The 22,870-nt window shown below is 43.7% G+C and overlaps 1 protein-coding gene across 2 annotated transcripts in view; it reads left to right on the forward strand.

The window, feature by feature from the left end:
* LOC119186108 (2-Hydroxyacid oxidase 1-like) overlaps positions 1 to 22,870 on the forward strand; it is a 50,848-nt gene that overhangs the window by 22,628 nt on the left and 5,350 nt on the right. For both annotated transcript variants that reach the window (XM_075869425.1, XM_075869424.1), the window contains exons 8-10: positions 16,064 to 16,227; positions 18,878 to 18,969; positions 22,139 to 22,297. In XM_075869425.1, coding sequence (XP_075725540.1) covers positions 16,064 to 16,227; positions 18,878 to 18,969; positions 22,139 to 22,297 — 415 coding nt within the window. The remainder of the gene's footprint in view (positions 1 to 16,063; positions 16,228 to 18,877; positions 18,970 to 22,138; positions 22,298 to 22,870) is intronic.

The raw sequence follows: 22,870 nt of genomic DNA on the forward strand, positions 1-22,870 counted from the left end.
TGTTCATCCTGATCAACGTGATAGCAATCATCATGACGTGAAGTGGGTACTATGTGTGAGTTGTGCCGTGATAGCCATGTTATTGTCACCAAACATGCCTATTCTTCATCGTCACCATCATAGCGTGTAGTGGGTGCCTTACATGTGTTGCGCCAGACAGCGTACAAACCTAAACTATAAGGTGCTTCGCCCCTAAAAAAGGTGTGCTAGGTGCAACTTTACAACTTATTTTATCTGCCCGCGTCATATACCAGGTTTGGATTTTACTTCTCTTTGGAGACCAAGATAAGGGAGCATTTGAAAGTGCATAGAACTATGTCTTCTTAAATGAAGCGAAGCACCAGACATGTTCACCTCCCACTGGTTCAATGGTTAGCAATTCACAGCACATTGCCAATCAAGTGGTTTGTTGGAGCTCATGCAATATTATTGGAAGTTCCGTAAATAAAAATGTGCCAACTGAAGGCTTCTCAAGTTTCTTATACATGAAGCTATATTCATTAACGAGTGAATCAAAGTATGACACACGAAATTTTTCAGCTTCGCTGGCTATGTTTATGGTGGGGCAAACTCTTTTTATAATAACTAGGTTGGGAGCAGAAAATTATGTCACTCTGAATCGCAATACCCTATGTATGAAAAGTAGTATGAATAATTTTCACGAGTATTATGGTCGCACATGTGACGCAAGTGAGTGACACTGAGTTTTACAAGTATCACATATCCGAGTGTAGTACACGTTTCTTTAAAACAGAAACGAAAGTTTGTTCCTCGTCCCCTCCCAATTTTGAGACGAGTTGCCGCTACAAGTTACTTTTAATGCGAAAGTAATTCTTTGCGATCATAAAATACCGTTATTTTAAAGAAGGCTATAGTGTCGAACAATTCTGAAGTGAAGTAAAGGGGAAACTCACATGGGGGCACATATATTAAACAAATTTATCATCGCCGACAGCACGATATACGAAGTTAAAAGGAATCGAAATAGGCGTTCCTAGAAGAATTTCTTGCGAGATCACCGGCCGTACCTGCTAGCCCCTCTAACTGCAATTTTAGAGATGGTCGATCTCAAGTGGCACTCACAGGCACCTTCTCAATCAACCTTCAATGGCGCAGTCGGGACTCTGCTCTTGAAGCATTCAAACTGAAATCTCCACTCATGAACTAATAGAACGAAATTTCTGGCATTAGAAACGGCATCGAAAAGGCCAATATCTAGGCGTCAATTGAGAGCTCATTCAATATATCAGTGTGAGTAGAAAATTACGCCCAAGTTACAAACTCGTGCATTACTGAAGTTGCCTGCTCGCCTGCAGCTGACATAGTTCTATCTATTTTTCTTCCTATCTCGTTTTCTATTTTTTTCCTTTCTGTCTCTCTTTCTGTACTCCTTTTCTCCTGCCCTTTTTGTCCTCCTCACCCATAGTACATTTTTCTACTCCTTTGCTATACTATATACTATACAAAACTATGCAATCCTCTGCTAGAATGCGTTCATGTTGCAGAGAAATGGTTAGCCAATAAGTTTCTTAGCACTCCACTTCACTACGATGGCCACTCAGTTGAGTGCTGTTACGAGCGAATGAAAGTTCAGTGCCAGAGATTACCGAGTACTCGGTGTAAGATATCCGCACTCTCCATTTGGAGGTGGTTAGCAAACAACGAATGCACCCCGCATGCTAAAGTGGTTCGACCACAGACTGGTGATAGGTTCATGCCTCATCGAACTCGGACAAAGGACAAGAGTCGGGGGACAGTGAATATAAAAACAAATACACACGCATACTTTACTATACCAAGAGTAAAAACAAACGAGACTAATCAAGATATACATACTACGCCTGACATTCCTCCATGCGACACACAGCGCACACCACGCGGTGACCATATCTCTCTTAAAATACCTCTACACAGCCCACTCACATAAAAAATATACTGGACGTTATACATGAAAACTCGACGCTAACAGGTCAACATAAAACGTGACTTGCTAACATTCAATAAACACTCGATTGAACACGATTATGAAAGTTCCAGCGAGAGAGAAGAGCCGTTGATTGCGGTGCTTCTTCGAGGTTGGTACGCCGTCAAGGGCCCGAGCTGGTGGACGCCGGTCTGCTGTTTCGTTGGCTTAAGTCACTGGTCATGGGGCAGACCTTCGGGGTACACACCGCTGCCATAAGTTCCACATCCTCACGCCATGGGCTCGACCACGAAGGCAAGCTGCCGGCTACCACATTGCCTGGCCTATGACGTTTTGTAGACCGCACGCTTCCACAGCTTTACCAACTATGTTGAGCCCCCCCCCCCTTTCTGCTGTCTATCTGGAGCCATCGAACCGGTATTTTGGTGCGCAAGAGAGCCGTCGCTGACCACCCTATTCCATCTTTGACCACCACATTCTTCTGTCAGTCGAGGCACTGACTCAGACGGGGCCCGTGCACAATACATCTCAATTTGCCTCGTACGCGCATTTTGTGACACTTAGCCATAATAATATTTGCAGTGGTGAAGTGCTTATCCCTACGGCATTTGAATGGTTTGAATCAGAAATTGCTTTAATAAATATATTCGTTAGAGATTATGAAATGAAAAACTTTGTGTTTTACAGGGTGCGCTTAGCGCGTAGCGGCCGTCTCCCACGCGGATACAGACTCTTTATTGCTTTGTTCATCGTGGGCCTCGATTTCAAGCAAAATGAACATATCGGATATGTGTCTTCATTTCCTTGCCCATGATGAATAGATACCATAAAAAACTGGACAGCTCAGTCGTTATGATGCTCGCTTTCGGATCGTGAATAGGGGCTGTCAAATCTCACCGTGAAAAGAATTATCTTCGCCGAGAATGTCCTTCTATTTCCTCCTCTATATCTCTTTCTTTTGCTCTCTTTCTCTTTCTTTGCGGTTTTTTCGCGCATCCATAGGTCGGCAAAGTCTGGGAGCTCAGTCAGACTCATTGATGAAATATATTTCTAGCTTTGGACTCACTCGGACTCAGACTCACAAAAAATTTTTTTCTGAGCCAGAATCACTCGGACTCACACTCAAGAAAACACTACTCACCTGGACTCGAATATAAACAATCGACGGATGTCTGTCTGGTTTGGCAAGAAAGCTGGGAGATGATTAAACTCCAACAAAAACTCATTAACTGCCCCCGGGGGCTTTCAAGACACCGCTGCTACATAGTCCCACTTTTCCCTTGAGGAAGGAACCAAGTTGGTTCTAAAACGTCGAGTTTCTTCCCAAAGTTTTTCATTCCATTCATTCAGAAACTTTCGGTACGAGTTTAAATCATTTACCAGTTTTCATACCCACCAGACAGACATCTGTCGAATGTTTACACTGGAGTCAATCAGCCAAAACTTCAGACACGATACCATGCAGCTCGTCACGCGCTACATACACATCAAGGAAGACATCTCAGTCTTCAAGACTCATCTCGACTTCAACCGCAACTGCAAAGAAAGGAAAGCCGTTCCTCAAAGTCTGCATCTAAAACGACCTCGACCACTGAAGGCTTGGAAGTTGTCATGAGAGCCGAACAACGACCTATAAACGCCCGCCTTCATGAAATTAGTGCCTCCCCAAAGAAAAAAATTGGACCTGTTCTTCTCCAAGTGTCATGTTGAACGCCTCACCCCTGAGTTGATGGCTGTAGTCGACACGTTCGCAGACTCCGTTGTGGTATCGACCACGAAAAAGCACCGGACCACGCAGGATAAGAAACTTTTCTACGTGCTGGACCAGAGTTCCCCACAAGGCATCCAAAATAGCAGGTTTGTCACGAATCTTTCCTCTGGTCCACTCACTGATCGAGAAACTTCTCTTCTGGCAAAGGGACTTGGCTATAACATATCAACGACGCCCAGTGTATACCGAAACTTGTCGTGGCTGTAGAGGAAGCCGTCCAGACCATGAGGCCGAGCGCGAGAGAATAAACTAGGCTGAAATGAAATGGAATCCTTTCAAAATCACCTATACAAAGAACAAATAACTTGACCCCAAAGGAGAACCAGGCACTTCAGGAACTCCGACAGGATCAGAGCATTGTCATCTTACGCGCCGACAAAGACAATTTGATGGTGGTGTTGAACGGTTGGGACTACAAACGGAAGATTTTAGCTCCTTTAGAAGGAGACGCATACACACAGCTAGAAAAACACGCAACGAAGCGAACCCAGACACAGCTAAACAAGCTACTCACGGAAATTTTCAAGCACAACCCAGATTGCAGAACACTTTACCTGTGACTAATCTGCCATAACAGAACCGCACCGGGTTTCTATGGACTACGGTAAATTCACAAGCCTGACGTCCCCCTTCGACCAATTGTAGACTTCACTTCCTTTCCACGCCTAGCTATTTCGAATTTTCTACACCCAATCTTCGCCCCTCCTAACCCAGAAAACTGTAGCTCATGCCCATGACTCCAGCCACTTCGTGAAGCTAACGTCAGAGGTGAGCATCGACGATGACCTGAGCCTGGTCTTGTTCGACGTCGTTTCATTGTTCACCTATGTGCCAGTGCCCTTAGCTGTGTCCTCTACCCGGACTGCACTTGAGGGTAACACACGCCTGAGTGAAAAGACTCCTTTGGCTGTTGACGAGCTCTTACGTCTACTGGAATTCTGCCTGTCTAGGACGTACTTCTCTTACAAAAGAACAATTTTCAAGCAGAACGGTGGAACCGCGATGGGAGCTTTTATCTCCGTCATGATGGCAAACCTACAGCATCGAGCACACGGAAGAGAAAGCACTCAGCTCCTTTTCGCCATGACCAAACATTTTCTTCGTTAAATGGACGATTACTTCTGCGCCATGAAGACGTCTGAAATTGAAAACTTCAGACAGACTCTGAATTCAGTGCACCGAGCCATGCAATTCACAGCCGAGTGTGAAAGCGGCCGCTTCCTGCCCTTTTTCCACGTCGAGGTGGCAAGAAAGTACAACGGTCTGGAGTTCCCTGTTCACAGGAAGCGAACGCACACCAACCGCTACCTTCAGTATGATTCATCCCATTACGCCTGGCACAAGGCTCCGGTTGTGACCACGCTACTTTAGAGAGCTAAGAACGGGTCCTCCAATGACAAGGAGTGAAAGAAAGAAGAAGTCCGCGTAATTGCGAACCCCAAAAAAACAGATACCCCAAAAGCTTCATTCGAGCCACCACCCACCGTGTACAGCAATGGAGGACACGAAAAATTCAATCAGCATTAATTGGCTGCCCTCCGAAACGCGTACCGGTACCATACGTTCAGGAAACCAGTGAAATGTTGGGGCCGATCTTAAAAAAAGAAGGTGTTTGCATCGCGGACGTGCCTTTCTGTACGCTCGGCCATCTACTCCCCCAACCAGAAGAACGGCCAACTATGGACAGCACCCCGGTGTCGTTTACAAGAACCCGTGCGCCGAGTGCCCTTCTTCGTATATAGGCGAGACAAGAAAAAATTGACCCCGTATCTGTTTGTTTCACTGCAAACGTCGTCGAAAGACGATAGTCTTGCGTGTGTAGAGAGTGAACAAAACATTTATTTGATGTTTTGCGCGAGAAAATCGGTGAATTGTATTCTGGAAGCGCTGTGTTAGAGAGTCTCGATCCGTGCAGCGAAGGCTAGTTAGCGCGTCCAGGCACGTTGGACCCGAGCGCCATCTGGCAGTTATCTTCGAAAACAAAAGAAGGCGTGCGTGCCTTCGGATGTAGATGGATGGATAAATGGTAAAACTTTATTTCGTCAGAAAGCAACTGAGGATGATTCCGTGTTACATGGCCATCAACCCAAGGTTGGCAGCGACCTGTGTGGCCCACTCCACGACCCTTAACTGGACGGCTGGGTCTGAGCTGGTCAACACGGCCTCCCAGTGCTCAAGAGAGGGATCACGCATAATATCCACAGGTACGCGCCTGTGGAGAAATATGCGTGCCTTTCACGGAGGCGATAAGGAGTACAACGCAAAGTGACGAGCACGTGTCACCACCGTCCGCCTTAGCAAAGCATTGCAAACGCGTTATTTAGCGTCGCGTTGCACTGTCAGTGCAACGTGATAAACGCTATATGGTCCTCAGAATTACTTGTGCGTGCTTTCTCTAGTATAAAGGCACACATACAAAACATCGACGTGTTGTTATAGTGTCTCAGATATGCGCAATAACTGCTTTTTTTTTAATTGACAATCGCACAAGTATGAACGCTGAAACTTGAGCAATATTGGTGGGCGCTGCGGATGGGATTGGCTGTTTGACAATGATTTGGTGACTTTGGCGCCATAAAGAGGATCGTTAACAATGACCAGAGCTGCCAACTTTAGGGAAAGTTCCCTATATCCAGGAGATTTCGGTTGTACTTAATGGAAAAGAAAAATTTGTTGACATCTGCGGAAATTTTTCGCTCTCACGTGAAGCAAGCTGATCGACAGAGGGAACTCCGACCTGCAACCTCTTTTCTGTTCCTTTTTCCACTTTTTCTCTTTCACATCCCCTCTACGCTCCCCCAAAAGCACTGTGCCATGCACTGTAAAAGGGGCCGTCATTTTGACAACCATCTCTTCATCAATTTAGACAAGTCGTCGGCGTCAAACGCAAAAGACGGGTGCTCCACCGTCATTTACCGAGCGGAGAGAAGCAGGGATAGGAAACAGAAAGGAAGTAAAGCTTCCAGTGGGCTTCGGTTGGCTACCACCCTTCATGTGATACCTCATTCTCTCTCGTTCCCCTTTGAGGTCACCCCTTCACGAGACAGTGGAAAGGAGGCCACCGCTACTGTGCCAGAGAGAAAGAGAGGGCAGCCGAAAGATCTGGTGCATGCATTGCCAACCTGTTTCTTCGACCTGATGGTGGTGGTGAAACTTTATTGCCAAAAAAAGGGGGTCCTGAAGAACACGGCTAGATGCCAGGTGTAGAGGGCATCTCCCACGTCGGAACAGAGAGCCCGAAGCTCTTCGCCGCCTGGCGGGCCTTTTGAGCAGCCCGATGTTGGTCTGCTAGTGAAGCATTTCTTAGCAGTTCGGCCCACTGTTGCTTGTTCTTGGCGTAAGTGTCACTCGATGTACAACCACAGAGCATGTGGTTCAAATCTACACGTTCACGACACTGTTCACACACATGTTGTCCGTCGTAGTCTGGGTTGATATGCTTCAGGCGCCAGGGGCTGGGGTACGAGTTAGTCTGGAGCAAGCGTAACGTGACCAACTGTTTGTGTGTTGCTTTCTTATCCGGGAGAGGGAACTCTCGCCGATCTAGATAAAAGTGCTTCGTAATTTCGTCGAAAGTGAATGACTGATCCCTGTACTCTATGTGCAGTGCAGGGGGGAAACCGGAGTGACGCGGTCGATGAGTCCTCGCGCCACCTCGTGTGCGGTCTCGTTGAGAATCCGCAGGTTGCCCCCTAAGCTGCCCATGTGTGCCGGGAACCATACGTTGGAGTGTTCGGTGATGTTATGTCCACTTAATATTCGCAGTGTCGTCTTGTCTTTGCCGCCTTTTGCGAAAGCTCGAGTGGCTGCTGTAGAGTCAGTGTATATTGTTGTGAAGCTCGAGTCTGTTAGAGCTAGAGCTATCGCTGCTTGTTCAACTACATCCAGCCTCTTTGTGTAAACAGTGTGTGAGCTGCGTGTTCGTTCATGTCCGTCAATTACTACGACCGAGTAGACATACTTTCCCGGGATGTCCGCTGCATCCACGAAAGCTGTCTGGTCGAGAAATCTTGCGGCGTCTGCCGCAAGCGCTCTGGCGCGGGCGAGTCTTCTTCCATAATTGTGGACCGTGTGTACGTTTCTTTGGAAGGGGAGCAGTGTAATTGATTTTAAAAAGACATTGGATAACTTTTGTACGTTGTCCCTTTCCGCTATGGTGTGCAAACCGAGCTTCACAATAATATCTCTGCCCGCTTCGGGGCTGGAGAGGCGTGCGATCTGTGCTGTGTGCTGGGCCTCGATGATTTCCGCAAGGGGATTTTACACTCCTAGCTGTAAGAGGAGAGCAGTTGAGGCTCTTCGACCTTTCCGCTGGCTTTTTTTTTTCGCGTCGGAAAGAATCTTGCAGCTTGGTGCGCCATTTTGCCTTATTTCTCGCCTGGTGTGCTGGAAAGACCAAGGGCCCGTGTAACGCACGTTCTGCTTGACGCTCCAGCCTAAACCCCGGTGCAAGGTGAGTGTGCTTATGTGCTTCTTTCGTCTGTTTAGATCCTTCGGCTGTCCATATTTTTAACACGTCACCTAGTTTGCGAGTAGTGAAGAAGCAAACGCTGGTTTTCGCGGGATGTGGAGTTGACTTCTTTCGCGCGTCTGTGCGAATTGTCTACTTGCAGTATGCATTCGAGCAAAGTGCATGCACCGTTGGAGTTAGCCCGACACCACCGCCTTTGGAGGTGCTTTCTCGCCGAGGCTGAACCACGTGCAGCAATTTTCAGGCGTCAGTTTGTTTATAGATAAGAGAAAAAAAAAGAAGATACTTCTTTCTGCAAACAAAGAAAAAGAAAACATGCGCGAACGAGGAGCACTAAGGCGTGTTTATTGCAGTTATCGCGCACTTTTGATCGCGATTGAAAGTGGTTAACGGTGCACGGATCGGAATCGATTGGTCGAGCGCGTTATCATCTTATGTACTGCTGAATACGTTCAGAGTACTTGATGAAGATGTTTCGTAAGCACTTTTTGATTTTCCTTTTCATCTGCTTGTTATAATACCTGCGCTATAAGTCCATGATGATCCCCACTTTTCTGATGAACTAAATAATGTGGACGATACAGCCGTGAACTCGTAAATTATACGTCAACCAGAAATAGTTTTTTGTCTAGTACTGTGGCTGAAAACTGCGCCTTTTCAGCAATTTCTTACTCTGGTTCTCGACCTCCAGCCGACATAAAAGGCAGACGTTGGTTTCTGATTGCGATCGGGCCATTCTACCCTGATTCGCGAATCGCAGTCAAAAATGACCTTTGCTTGTAAATGCACGCGGAAGCCTCAATGCGTCGCTGAAAAAAAGACCAAGATGGGAAAAACCAAGTGTATTTTGAGAAACATTGTACCAAGAGTACTCATGCGTGTAGGCTGACTGAATTATTTAAAAGAAAAGTTACTGCTTACGAAACCAGCAGATATCATTTCGTAAAAATTGACAAACTGGAGTTAAGTGCAGCGTTATCGACATGTGCAAGCACTTAAAACGCAGTAGGTTTAGGACTACTCTAGGAGATGTGTCAAGTGCTTCCAAGTGTTTATGTAAGTTACTGCATGCAACTGCTTAATAGACATCATTCACTGACTGCTAATAGCTTCAATCGTATTTGGTTCACAGGCCTGGTCTGAAGGGTCAACAGACACCTTCTGGCGTAGACGGGTCAAATTCAAGCATATTTGGTCATCGATGTTACTGCGACTTTCACACTGCAAAGCGAGGTATGTACTCAATATCTCACAATTTTTTATTTAGTCTACTTGTTTCACCATTATTGGTTGCACGTGAATTGCATCTTTAAGGACAGACAAGATACTATATTATGTCTTCTAAACTAATACCTTAAATTTGATGTCCAGGCCAACTCTCCCCATGCACCCAAGCCACAGTTGCTTGGTCTCATTGTGAAGAAGACCTTTATGGATGTCGAAATGCCGTTTTCTTTTTATCTTATATTTTGTCATGTATTTTCTCCTCTTGAACAGTGTGTAGGCTTGTAATATTAACTCTATTATCAGCTGCTTATGTAAAACAATGTGGGGTGGCCCTTAGAAGTTTGGTTATGATGTCTGATTTAGATAGGTATGTCTGATTATTACAATTTATCTCTCGAGTCTAACTAATTTTTCGCTTGTGAATTCTCAGCATGCAGGTGAAGAGAGCCTGGAAAGGATGCCAGCAGCACCTCATCTAGTCGTCATTGGTGAATATGTCATACAGAAATTTTTCGCTCAAAACATGACTTGTGTAGCTTACCTTATTGTTCAAGGCAAAAGTTTTTGGAAAAATAGAGATGGAAAATTCGAGACTGTGGAGTGTCACTGGAGCAAACTTTTTGACAAGTAAACTTGTTTTCTTCAAGACTGCAGCCTTCAAGAAGACAAGTAATGTTGTGGAAGGGCCGTCTCAAGCGACACTGCATGATCATGAAGTTTCCAACCGAAATATTGTTTTTCCATGGCCTGACTTGATCTGTAAACTGTGTTATATATAGATGGTAAAAGGTACTTCCGGCAGTCCCAACCTGCTCCACTAATGTATTACAAGTAGAATGCACTTAAAATTTGAGAATGAGACTACCTCAAAATACAAAACGTCAGTGTTTTTCCATTTATATGAATAATTAGGTTCACTAGCCACTTTAGGTCTGAAAACCCAGCCACACAGATTTCTGTCGAATACGCTCACCTTTAAATTGTGCCAATTAACGCATGAATGGCTTGTTTCGTAACATTGTGCCTATGCCAGCAAACTTGAACTACATTCGGCATTCCTATTTCCTTTCCTAATAAGGATGTCTTCTTCAAGAAGCATATGATAGTTTGTTGCTGTGCAATGTTGCTTTCTTTTTATTCCTCGTGCGATATCTGTTTGTAAAGCTATTTCCACTGACAGGTGTTTCGTGTTTATCTAAGGGTAACACCTGGGTCATTCTAAGCCAAGTGTCCCAACGATTTTGGTGGCCATGTCAAGTGTATTTGGTCATTTCATTTCAAGCGTACCTGGTCGATTTTCGACCATCACCAATCATGCTAAAAAAAGAATCGTGCAGGTATATGTGAATGTGAGTAGTAGTTATTGAGCAATTATATTTTGAAAAGAATATTGTGTTGCCTTGGATGGCACTTAACACTTAAGGCACCCAAGTGCAACTGTGTCACACTAAATAATTCATATAATATTGCTGGTTCGATCAGTTGTATTGATACAGTGTTTTCGTTAATGTCAAGGTGCTACTGTTCCAAGACTCTGATAGGTTACTCATTTTATCTTTATTTTTCGCCTTGTCAAAAAGTTGCAATATGCTGCATGTTTAGCGGTTTTTATAAAAAGCACAACTTCTTCGCAATATTGTTATGTATTAATGTTTTATGTTTTATATGTTTTCCTATTTTCAGAATAAGACAAAAACCATTACATTTGCTGCACAAAATTTCTGTCTGGTGTTCTTTATTTCCTAATGCAGTGTCTAAATCACACAAGTTAGTGCAGTTGACACAATTCCGGCGTTTCACATCTAAAGCCCAAGTATGTGATTGGCACAATTTATGGAGCATGGATTTATTTTGTCATTCTATTTTCGTTCCCAGGTACAAGGGGCAGATCATCCCGACTAAACGCTTTGGTAAAGGCAGAGTAAGCGGAGTAGCCCGAAGGTTGCTGAGCCTTCTCAAAATATTTTGAAGAATAAATGTTCAAAAATTCACAAAAGCTTTCGTTGCATATTTTATGCAGTGCTACCCATGTCAAATCACAGTGGCATGGCGACGTATACTCCACTACAATTCATAATGACACAGAATACACTTGTTCTCATGAGCCATTATCGACAATGCATTGAGAACCTGCTGTCACCTTACGAAAAAAAGGCTACATTAATGGTTTAATAATAGTTTTATAAGCCCAGAAGGCGTTAAATGACACTAATTAGTAATTACTTTCATCCAAAATTAGCAACTTTTGATGGTCAATGGCTGTAAATCAGACAGTTAAGTTGTGTATAAAGTTCACTAAAAAAACGTCAATATGATGAAAAAATGCCAGCATTTGCAAATGACGGCCTTTAGTTATTTTGACGTAAATGTTATCAACTTGATGATTTGCTTGTATTTTGAAATAAGGAGAAATAATTCAAAATAATGAAATTGTGCCTTCATTTGAAAATGACGGCCTGTCGTTATTTTGATGTAAATGTTGTCAATTTGACAGCTTGCTTGTATTTCGAAATAGCACGAAAAACATCAAAATAATAAAACTGTGCTGGCATTTGAAAATGACGGCCTGTCGTCATTTTGACGGCCATAAGCTTGGATATAGAGCCACCGGTATATTGGCCGTCGTTTTGATAAATTTTTTTACAGTGTGCCCAGTAGCGATTCCGAGGGGTGCAAAGGGGCGACAGGGCTGATCACCGTTCCCAACGCAGTGTCAGCTCTCTCCTCTCCGCCACTTCATTACGGCTCATTCTGTGCCATGCGTGTTCGACGTCGTTTGCCCGAATCCTGGTTCAAACCAAATAAAAAGTGCTCTCTCTCGAGCCCGCCAAATATATGCTTTCCTTCACACCAACCTCCCATTTTCTCGCCTTTCACCAGCGGCGTTATTTCTTTGGTTTGTTGACTTTTTTATCGGTTTCACTTCTTTGCGAACGCTTTCACGCTGCTAGTGAGCTGCCCCATGGAGCCATGTGGCCTCGCCAAGGTCACTAAGGTTTCTGTGAAAAGTGCGGCCAGAACAGTAGGCTGCATGTATTCGGTTATTTGCACAGCTGAAAAAAAGAAGTTGAAAAAAAGTGGCTAGTGGAAGTCTGCAAGGATATATTTGAAAAGAATATATGGCAGACAACATTTCAAATAAACATATCTTTTCGTAACCATTCAGCAGGTTGCAAGGAATGAACTGCCACCCGGCATATATGCTATCATGGTTAAACTATTTTTCGTCAAAATATCCTGCATCAGATATCATGACAAAGGTTGAGAGTGCATTTTTCAAAAGGTTGTTTATAAGTTATGCAAGCATGTGTCACTTCATGTTCTTTATGAGCAAATTGCGAATTATTAACAGAAATTTCAAATAACAGAGTTAATGAATTTTTTGAAGCTTGCTCGCCAGAACATTTCACGTACAGCGCTCTGTATGCTCCTACTGGTTATCATAATTATTATTATTATTATTATTATTATTATTATCATTATTATTATTATTATCATTATTATTATTATTATTATTATTATTATTATTATTATTATTATTATTATTATTATTATTATTATTATTATTATTATTATTATTATTATTATTATTATTATTATTATTATTATTATTATTATTATTATTATTATTATTATTATTATTATTATTCAACTTGCATGCTATTACAAGTGCAGTGTGAGATTTCCGTGTTTCGCATTGAACAGCTAGCAGTGTTTGTAAACAATGTTTTGATAATTTATCCCTTCTTCGACCTATATGCAAGGCTTCTTTATTGGTAATTTGTATAAATACAGCAATACGACATATCCTGCCCCCCTCGCCACGTGATGACCCTTCACCTTCGTGATCTTATGGAAGTAATTGTTGTTTAAAGCTTTTCAATTTGTACTGCGACCTTTTTTCACCTTCAGCATCGTGAGTTTAGTGAATATTTTCTAAAGAATGCACCATTATATCATAAAATTGAATTTAGGAATGGTTTTCCAAAGCACAAACGCATTAGTCTTCAAAACACCGCTCTCCATGAAAATCTAGAGAAATCTAGAGAATTTTTTCCTTCCAGGGAGAGAAAGAGTGGCCCCGCAGGTTGGCAGCACTGCCGCGGACAAATAGACAACTGTACAGACAGACATACATACAGACAGACAGACAGACAGACAGACAGACAGACAGACAGACAGACGCGCGGACGGACAGACAGACAGACAGACAGACAGACAGACCAAAGTTTCGGCGTCGAAGGTCCCCAAGAAAGACTATCGTCATTAAAACAAACCGGAACGACTGAAACAACACGCCAACGACGTGCGGAAGCTCTACAAAGAGCGCAGCGCAGTCGCCGAGCATACTGAGACGTTAGATCCTTATATAAATTTCGACGCAACGACCACCCTTTAGAGCGAGACTAACTGGAGGAGAATGTCGAGTCGAGAAAACGGCTCAAAGTATCAACCAGGCTCTCTAAATCCTTCCCCCAGTGTATACACATGGATTGCGCTCCACGGCAGAACAAGAGGGGGGGGGGGGGTCATGAATCACCCCGCAAGTGCTTTGAAGACGCCGCTGCTACCTAGTCCCAGTCCCCCCTGAGGAAGGCACCAAGTGGGTTCCGAAACATCGGGCTTCATCACAAAGGTTGGAATTTAAACCATTTCCCAGTTACTTATTTACTTACTGAGAATCATACTCACGGCTCGATCTTGGTCTGGGTGAGTCCGAGTGAGTTTACTCATGAGTTCTTTTCCTTATAGTTAGCTTCTTTGACCTTGGTGTCAGTGCTCTTTAACAACGTGTCAAGTAATCAGTGCTGTTTTTGGCGCCATTTGATATCGTATCTTCAAGAACAATCTCTGAGCGCTTTCAAACCTGAAAGGTAATTTTTCTCGAATGGGATGACGGCATAAGTCATATTTGTCAAAAACTACCTTGGAAGGGTTGGAAGGAAAGAGGAGGGTCACATCCCCACCCCACTCCTACGTAGTTCAAAACACTGATCAACAAATATTGAAACGGCATATGAACGATATGGCTTTTGGAATATTAGTGAGTAGACGTGAGTTTAACGTAAATCCAAATAAGGCTCATACTAATGCTGAAGATCGCTAGATATGACCTTATGTCGGCATAAGAAACCAGAATTCACTCAAGAAACACATTGTGCTTTGGGCTCACTTGGCCCTCAGATTCACCAAAATTTTCCTCGGGTGAACACACTCGGACTAGCATACAGGGACCTTTTCTTCAACCGCACTCACTCGGACTCACACTCACGACAATATTACTCGCCTGGACTCACTCAGCCTCAGACTCACAGCTCGATCTGAGTCTGACTGCAGTTTGAGTCAGTCGACTCATGAGTGAGTTCGCCGACCTATGCACCCATCCGCAATCGCATTCTCCACTGGATACATCAGCACACGTGTTCTGCAGGAACGAATACGCAGACGAAGAGGATGAAGAAAGCGTGTGCTTGTTCTTTCTACGAAAAGCGGCAAACTTTGAGCATTACAGCCTTGCAGTAAAAGAATGGCAGCATATCCGCGGAGTGAATGATGGAGAGTGGGGCGAAGCACTCGTCCGTTCAATCGTTCTTGCTTCCGTCCATGCGTCCGTCTGTGTGACCGTCCATGCGTCCATCCGCCCGTCCGTGCGTGCGTCTGTTAGTGCGTCCGTCCCTGCATTTGTCCAAGCATCCGCCCCTGGGTGCGTTCATGCGTCCATCCATGAATCTGTCTGTGTGTCTCTTCGTCCATCTATTCAACACTCCAAGTACACCATCTCGCATCTTTCCATCATGTATTCCCCATATAGAAGCACCGCCATCCAGCGGACATTCCAAGGACTAAACGAAAGGTGGCACACGCACACTTTCTTACGGCTTGCGCTTCTAGTCTACTTCCCACCTTTAACCACCTCGAGTTCATGGTATATACTATAGTTCACTGTATTCATGGCACTGTGGCCCAACGCTCGCTAAACCTTTCTAAAACCAAGGAGGTTACGCCCAGCGAGTATAACGTAGCAACCCTTTCTTGTCTTCTGTGCGTTGTTAAACAATAAAAAATTCGCAGCGTGCGCGTTAACTAAAAGTCAAATTCTCCTGTCTCTCAATCCCCCTTAGCAGCCATTGGCACGTACATTGAGCACTATATTTTATTGTTCAACAACCCACAGTAAAAATCTCTCACCGGCATTACCTTGGAGGTCAAAATTTTATACTTGTTACACACTACAACGGCTACGAGGGATGAAGAGGTGCCGCTATAAGAGGCTTTGCCCCAAAAAAGAACTACATCTTTTCATGTAGTTGGTCTCAGCGTTCTCCACAGCGTTCATCCGTTTCTTCAAAAAAAAATCGTTCCTGAAAAGTCAATGCTTGGAACGCCGTTCTATAGAATACTGATATATATATATATATATATATATATATATATATATATATATATATATATATATATATATATATATATATATATATATATACGATTCCAGGAATTCGTACCACACAATCTTCTTAGAGCCTATGCAGCACTGTATGAAAGCATTTTGGATCAAATCTTTTATTGCTACCAATACTGACGCACCTTCTGGCACACAGTTACATGCAGCCGATCGTTATTCTTTTGTGATGCGGTGTCGATAAAACAAGTTGCCTGTTATGTTTCGCAGGTTTGCTAACCTGGAAGCTTCGTGGCCTGGTAGGTCATTCACGTTCGATGATTCCAAAGAAGGCTCCATAGGCAAACTTCTGTCCTCATCGGTGACATGGGAGGATTTCCGATGGTTGGGTTCCATCACGACACTTCCACTTGTTGCAAAGGGTATCCTAACCGGTAAGTATTATCCCATGGAGGTGCTGCCCTTTTCGAGTAGCCTTCGGTGACAGCACTCCTTTTATGGCAACAAAGAAATCGCCAATAATTCTTAAGCCCTAATTCGCATAACAGTAGGCATTGAAAGTGAAAGGAAATTCTCGAAGTAGTTATTCTGGTATCAGTATGCTGCATTTTCATTTCCTTCTTTATTTCGCGCGAACTTAGTTATTTTAAGACCATCGCAGTCCAGTACGCTCCAAAGCGGACAACCTGTCTCTCTGAAAGTACAAGTTTATTGCGCAAAACAACCAATGCAGCACATATCATGCGGCAATACATGATACGACTCGCTACCTGTACGCATACTTTCTGCATGCCCGACGCTGCATCGCGTATATAAAATCCCGTAAGGCCAGGTCAAAGGTCGGGTTACAAGCCTAATACATGGTATAGAGAGAAAATACGCAAAAGATAAAATCTAGTGTGAAATTGGTTAATAGGAAGCGTCCCCATCAGCCGTTGTCATATACCTAATGAAAATCTTCATAAAGACTTCAGCAACGAACATGGTTTACTCAGCGACTCATACGAAGCACTCAAATCAGTGTTGTTCGGGACGCGAGCGCGGCTGGAAATCAGCGTAGAAAAGCGAGTAGATCATTCTTTCGACGACTTTCCTTACTTCCCCTGTCATTACTGTTAGGATGTCGAATTCCTCAGAGCTATTATTGTTGCTTCTTACGATATCAATCTGTGTCTCTGTACAGCTCTCCGTAAAACTCTATACTATGTTATGTTATCTCTATTGGTTATTACATTGCCTTCCTTGTCCCTTAATGCACACATCCGATTTTTGCCTATGCACAAGATTCCCTTTGCAGCTTCTAGGCTTCTGGCACTTTTTACAGTCTGCTTAGTTCTCTCCGTGTTCTACTTTCTGATGTCGGCCACCTTGTACCTATTGATTAACTTCAAAAACCTCCACTTGTTCTATATTCCCAGTTGCAGTTTGCCAGTGTCTTGTCTAGTGAGCCTACCTCCCACTATCATTGCACACTCTTTGGTGATATTAGTGAGATTATCGTTCATTGTGTCAACGCTAACGTCGGTTACTTCGTTTAGAGCTTGGCATCTATTCTGAAGGCAAACCCCGAACTCCTGTACTTTCCCTCTCACTGCCAGCTCATTGATTGGCCTCTTGCGTATCAGTTTATGTCTTTGACTTTTTTTTTAAATTAGGTGAATACGAACTCTTATCATTCTACGGTCACTGCATCATATTGCCAACTATATACATATATTGCCATCATACATATATTGCCATCATATATTTCCAACTACTTGTACATCCTCTACATGCCTGAGTGCCCACTCAGTATAAAGTCTTTTTCGCTCCTACTTTCGCCATTAGGGCTCCTCCATGTCAACTTGCGGTTCACTCGTTTTCAGTAGAAGGTATTCAAGATTCGTAGACTATTGTGTTCTGCAAAATTTACTAATAACTCCCATCTAAAATTTCTAGCACTGATGTCATCGTCCCCTACTTCCTGGTCTCCAGCCCGCTCCTTCTCTACCCTGGCATTTAAGTCGCTCATAAGTATAGTATACTCTGTTTTTACCTTACACATTGCCGCTTCTACGTGTTCATAGAAGCCTTCAAATTATACATGATCATCGCTCTTCGTAGACGCATAGGTGTGTAGCACCTTCTTCTTGTATTACCTGCCACCCTTTCAATATTGCTATAGTATCCGTCTATGTTATCAGCTTTATTTATGTGAATAAAAAACCACACATCCGTTCTCTTCTGTCCGCCAAGCCACGATAGCAAAATGCGTGCCCATGTTGTAGCACTGTATAGTCTATAAATGTCTTCCTAACCTCACTGAGCCCTGTTAAATTTCATTCATATGACATCCCTCGAGTTCCTCAAATAGCACAGCTAGACTTGCCTCTCTAGATAAGGTTCTAGCTGTAATCGTTGCCAAGTTCCAATGACATATTAGTCCGTACCGAGGAATTCTTAGCATAATCTGCTGCGTGGCATATCTGACCTCCGCCGTGGTCAGTTGGTTCGCTGCCGCTGTGAACTGGGGGCCGAAGGTTAGTTGGTGTATCCACAAGACAAGTAATGGCCAGGTACTACACCAGAGAGGCCAATCCTTCTCTAGTGAGGGAGTGCGTTACCGGCGGTGGTCACTGGTGAGGCCACATCCCAGGCCTTTTACTGAAATTCTATCATAACGGGGATAACTTTTTTTAATCCACTGGAAAATCGCGTGGCATCGAGATTCGAATCAAGGACCTCTTGCACGCGAGACGAAGCACTACGCCATCGCTGCACCTTTATCAATATAGTGTTAAAACTTATGGGTGGTCCTTGCTGGCGCATGAAGCGTCTACTCGCTGCAAGGGTTGTATTGCTGACAGTGCGCTAGAGCAGTTCCTCAAATCAGTGCAAAATAAGGTTCGATCTAGTGTTAAACTGGCGATTTTACAACATTTACTGTTTGCTTTTTTTAGGTAGGCATTCAGGCATGCCAGAGTATCAGTTTCACCATGTGCTAAGAATTTCTTTTATTTTCTATTGTGATTTTTCTTTAAATGCAAAGTATATTTTTCACAACCCTCAAACAGACACTAATATAAACAATCTTGTTTTTTTCAGCTGAATCGGCCCTCGCAGCTTATAAGAATGGCGCTACAGCAGTTATTGTTTCAAACCACGGAGGAAGGCTGCTCGACGGAGACCCTGCGACGGTGAGGGCCTCGTGGGAGTTCATTTTTATGCTTTGCCTGCGTGTCAAAAAGCAAAGACCGACGCTTGCGTAAGCTGCATAGCAGTTGTGTAGCAGCACGTTTTTTGGCTAAGAAAAAATAAACAAAATTGGTTCTTCCTCGTGTCTTTGGAATTGCTAAGCCCCGAATTCGAAACCTGTGTTCACAGGAGTAGAGTTATTTTTTACATTGATGTATGCAAATCTCCATGATGGCATAGCACCGTCTGAGGTGAAGCATCCTCGTATGCGCCGAGTGGAAAATGTGTATACAGACCAATACCATCAATCATCATGATTAACCATCATGATTTGAATCTTTCCACGGGAAGGCTAACATTTTGGCTGCTTTGAAAGTAAATCCTTGGTTTTATCAGATTATTAGCCAAGACTTTCCGTTTCATCATGCCCTTGACTACATAGTTTGTAGATTTTGTGATATTTACGATTCCCTTGTTCATGCCATTCTGCGCAACGCACGTTATGGTCCCTACCATTCTTACACATAGTGAACTCGAGGGCTTGATCAGGAACGCCCTCAAGTGTAGTGGTTGCAACGCACATGAACATGCAACCCTGATATACGGGAGAAGCTAGACTTGTTTTGTTCTGCTGCACAATCCACATTCGGAATAATATAATCGCGATGCAAGATGCCTCTCTCAAACGGTTACATTCACAGTAGATTAAGCTATTCACAATCGGTGCCCCTTACAAGACAGCCTTTAAATGGGCCCTGCAGCACTTTCTCAAGCAGCCATTATTGCATTTACTAAAGGAGCCTGTTGCCCCACGAATTCAATGCCATTTTTTAATTCATTGAGTATGAGATGAGTTACAAAGATTCGTCCCACCCTGATCCTGTTGAAAGTGCTGGAAGCTAAGCATGGAAGAATTACATGAAAAAGAAAATACGCCACACGTGCATTGGGAACTTGAGCGCTTTTTTTTAACACGCGGCGTGAGCACGAGTGAACAAGTCCTGGCCTCCCGCGGCTGCCCCGGTAACGACCCAGAGTGCCATGCTCAAATCAGCCAATGGCTGATAAACTAGCTGGCTATGATGATTGATTTTTTAAGTCTATATCGTCGTTAGTCGAAAGAAGAGAAAGCAATGTATAGCTTAATTTGAGAATTTATTGCGAATTCTACGCCACGCACTGCACTATAAAATTTGGCTTGCATGTTGTCGGGGGCCTAGACTACAGATCGGCAGCGTTTTCTGACCATGCTCACAACGTGTTTCAGGACCCCTTTAACGACTTCGCTCGCCCATAGAACCTCCGCCGATACGGAATCCAAATGGCACATTGACCGAGACTACCCTTGGGTCCTTGTCATGTAATGAGCACTCAAGTGTTAAAGGCGCGGTGTTTGCGCAACTTCGAATATTTGCTTAAAAAGGCACCCTTTTGCTCACATTTTGAAGTCTTGTGACTGGTGTGAAAAAATTGAGGTGATATCACTATGCTTAGCAAAAAGAAATGGATGCAATGAATTGGCTGCGCCTACATTTGAAGCAAAGATACATAACCCAGGCCAATGTTTACCAATGTCTATGCACTTGATTTTATTTCTAACACCTTTGTAATAGTAGTTTCAATTGTTTAGTTGAAAATAAACAAATAGGTTGTACAAAAACCAAATTTGTAAGCATTCTCGGGCAAAGGTCCATGTAGTTCTTGTTTTTGTTATTCTTATATTAACAGCTGCGCTGTATATAAATAACAATAGATAGTCGGATTGTGTTCATAAACACTAAGTGAAACTCTCATCACAGAAATATACATTGTTTCTGTGCACCGTACGGAAACATGAATTTGCGTATTCATATATGTTACAGCAGCAGAGAAACAGGTTACACGTAATAAACACCCATCCTAACTTAAAAGTATTTCCATTCGCGTTTCTATAAACTTCTTTAACTTTGCCGCTATGTTGTAGGCTTCTGTCAAGTGGCACCTTTGTTTGATTTTGTGGCATAGCCGCTGAATAGAGTTATTATCAGGATGAACTCGATACAACAATAGATGGAACTCACCCCATGAAATGCGAATCAGCAGAGAGATGCCGTAACAGCTAATTCAAGGATATTGCGTACCAAAAAATGTAGTTGGATGGAGTTGTGGCTTCAACGTGTTATTCTATATTAACATCGTTGCACAGCGCCTCTTCAAGGAGGACAGAGGCGAGCTCACATCACAATTGGTGATTTCGCGAAGACATCAATGCCTGTGTTGTGTCGCCACTACTTTCCTCGCTTGATTCACGCTCTTTAAACATACATGAAGTGTAACAGCACAACGGCATAATATGAAATGTGTACCCCAACATTCATATTACCACCAGAAAAATGTTACATGAAGATAACGGTTTGCATAAACGCGTTCTAGTTCACGAGCTCCGAGATTCACCAGTTTTAGGCACGAAGGACCCTAGGGTCCAGGCTTGTCTGCTGTCTGTCTGCGTGTCCACCTCGCTACAGCACATCCAAGGTATCCACTATGCACCTACCATAGTTCTTATGATAGAAGTACCCATTAGGCCACTGTATGATTCGTCGTTGTGCTTAAAAGCGAGGCAGCCGCTACGGATATGCAAGGCATTATGTACAGGTTGTGTTGTGTTTGATGATGAGGAAGAATAAGCACATTCCTGACCACACATTTTATTTCGGCTATGACTGAAAACGAACGCGAAAGTGCTCTCACCTGCAGAAAACAACACCAACGCCGACAACAAGCTACCCCGGAGACGAAAGCTTGCAAAGCAGTGGCAAAGCTGCAACTCTCACAACAAACGGCTACTATACGAAGACGACCGTGCGGCAAGGCGTAGCTCAGCGTCTACGCAGGCAGCGAAGCCAGGTACCCTGAGGTGAAAGTTCGGAAAGCAGCGGCACAACGGTAACGCCGAATACAAAGTGTTATAATCAAGGGTGTCGGAAGCGGCCGGTGATTGAATTCTCCAGTGTTTCACTGACTCGTCATAATTCACTTCATTAAGATGCACGAGCTTTTTTTTTGTTTTTCGCGATAGAAATAGCTGAGCGTATTGATCGTGTCCTTTCACCTCAGCATATTTCTATCATTCTTCACATAGGGAACTTTACATGCAAGGGTGCATGCTTTGTCCGCCTACTTGATTCGTAGATCGAGGCACTGCCGGAGGTGGTGGCTGCTGTCGGTGACCGGATGGAAGTCTACCTTGACGGCGGGGTGCGATCTGGAGCTGACGCTGTGAAGGCGCTGAGCATTGGTGCCCGTGCAGTGTTCGTCGGCAGACCTGTTCTTTGGGGGCTCGCTTACAGCGTAGGCATTCTATCTTCTCGTTGTCGAGTATCTGATAAAGTGACGTGAGCTGCGGGCCACCTGTTGACAGTTGTCGAACATGTGTGTGCTTTCACCACTGGTCCTACGAAACAGTCGCTTTGTTATATCAGTGAAATCCACCACAAATGAAAGGAAACACGTATCCACAGCATCTCTGCCTAGCAAACGGATTGAACGTGAGAACAACGTGAAAAAAAAGCTTTCAACATAATAACATAGTTTCCAAAAGCAATATGCGCTATGCAGTAGTAAACATTGCAAGGCATTCTTTTGCATGGGCATCCAGGCTGTTTTCTTCTTTTTTTTTCAGTGGTCTCGCGTATGTCGAGTCACTTGTCAACGCAGCTACGACGAGACTGTTTGTTCAACAGTATTGTTGCGCTTGCGGTGATCATGCAATACTGCTGTTTATATTCGCTGTTATTCAAAAATATCTTATAGAACACACGCACATTTTACGTATGACTATGTAGGTGAGGAGAACCTCACATCTTCTGTAGCTCCGTGGCTGTAGCATGTCGTCCCCCTTTCGCTTTTTTGTCTACGAATAGT

Source organism: Rhipicephalus microplus, chromosome 7, assembly GCF_043290135.1.
Source record: "Rhipicephalus microplus isolate Deutch F79 chromosome 7, USDA_Rmic, whole genome shotgun sequence".
Lineage (NCBI taxonomy): Eukaryota > Metazoa > Arthropoda > Arachnida > Ixodida > Ixodidae > Rhipicephalus > Rhipicephalus microplus.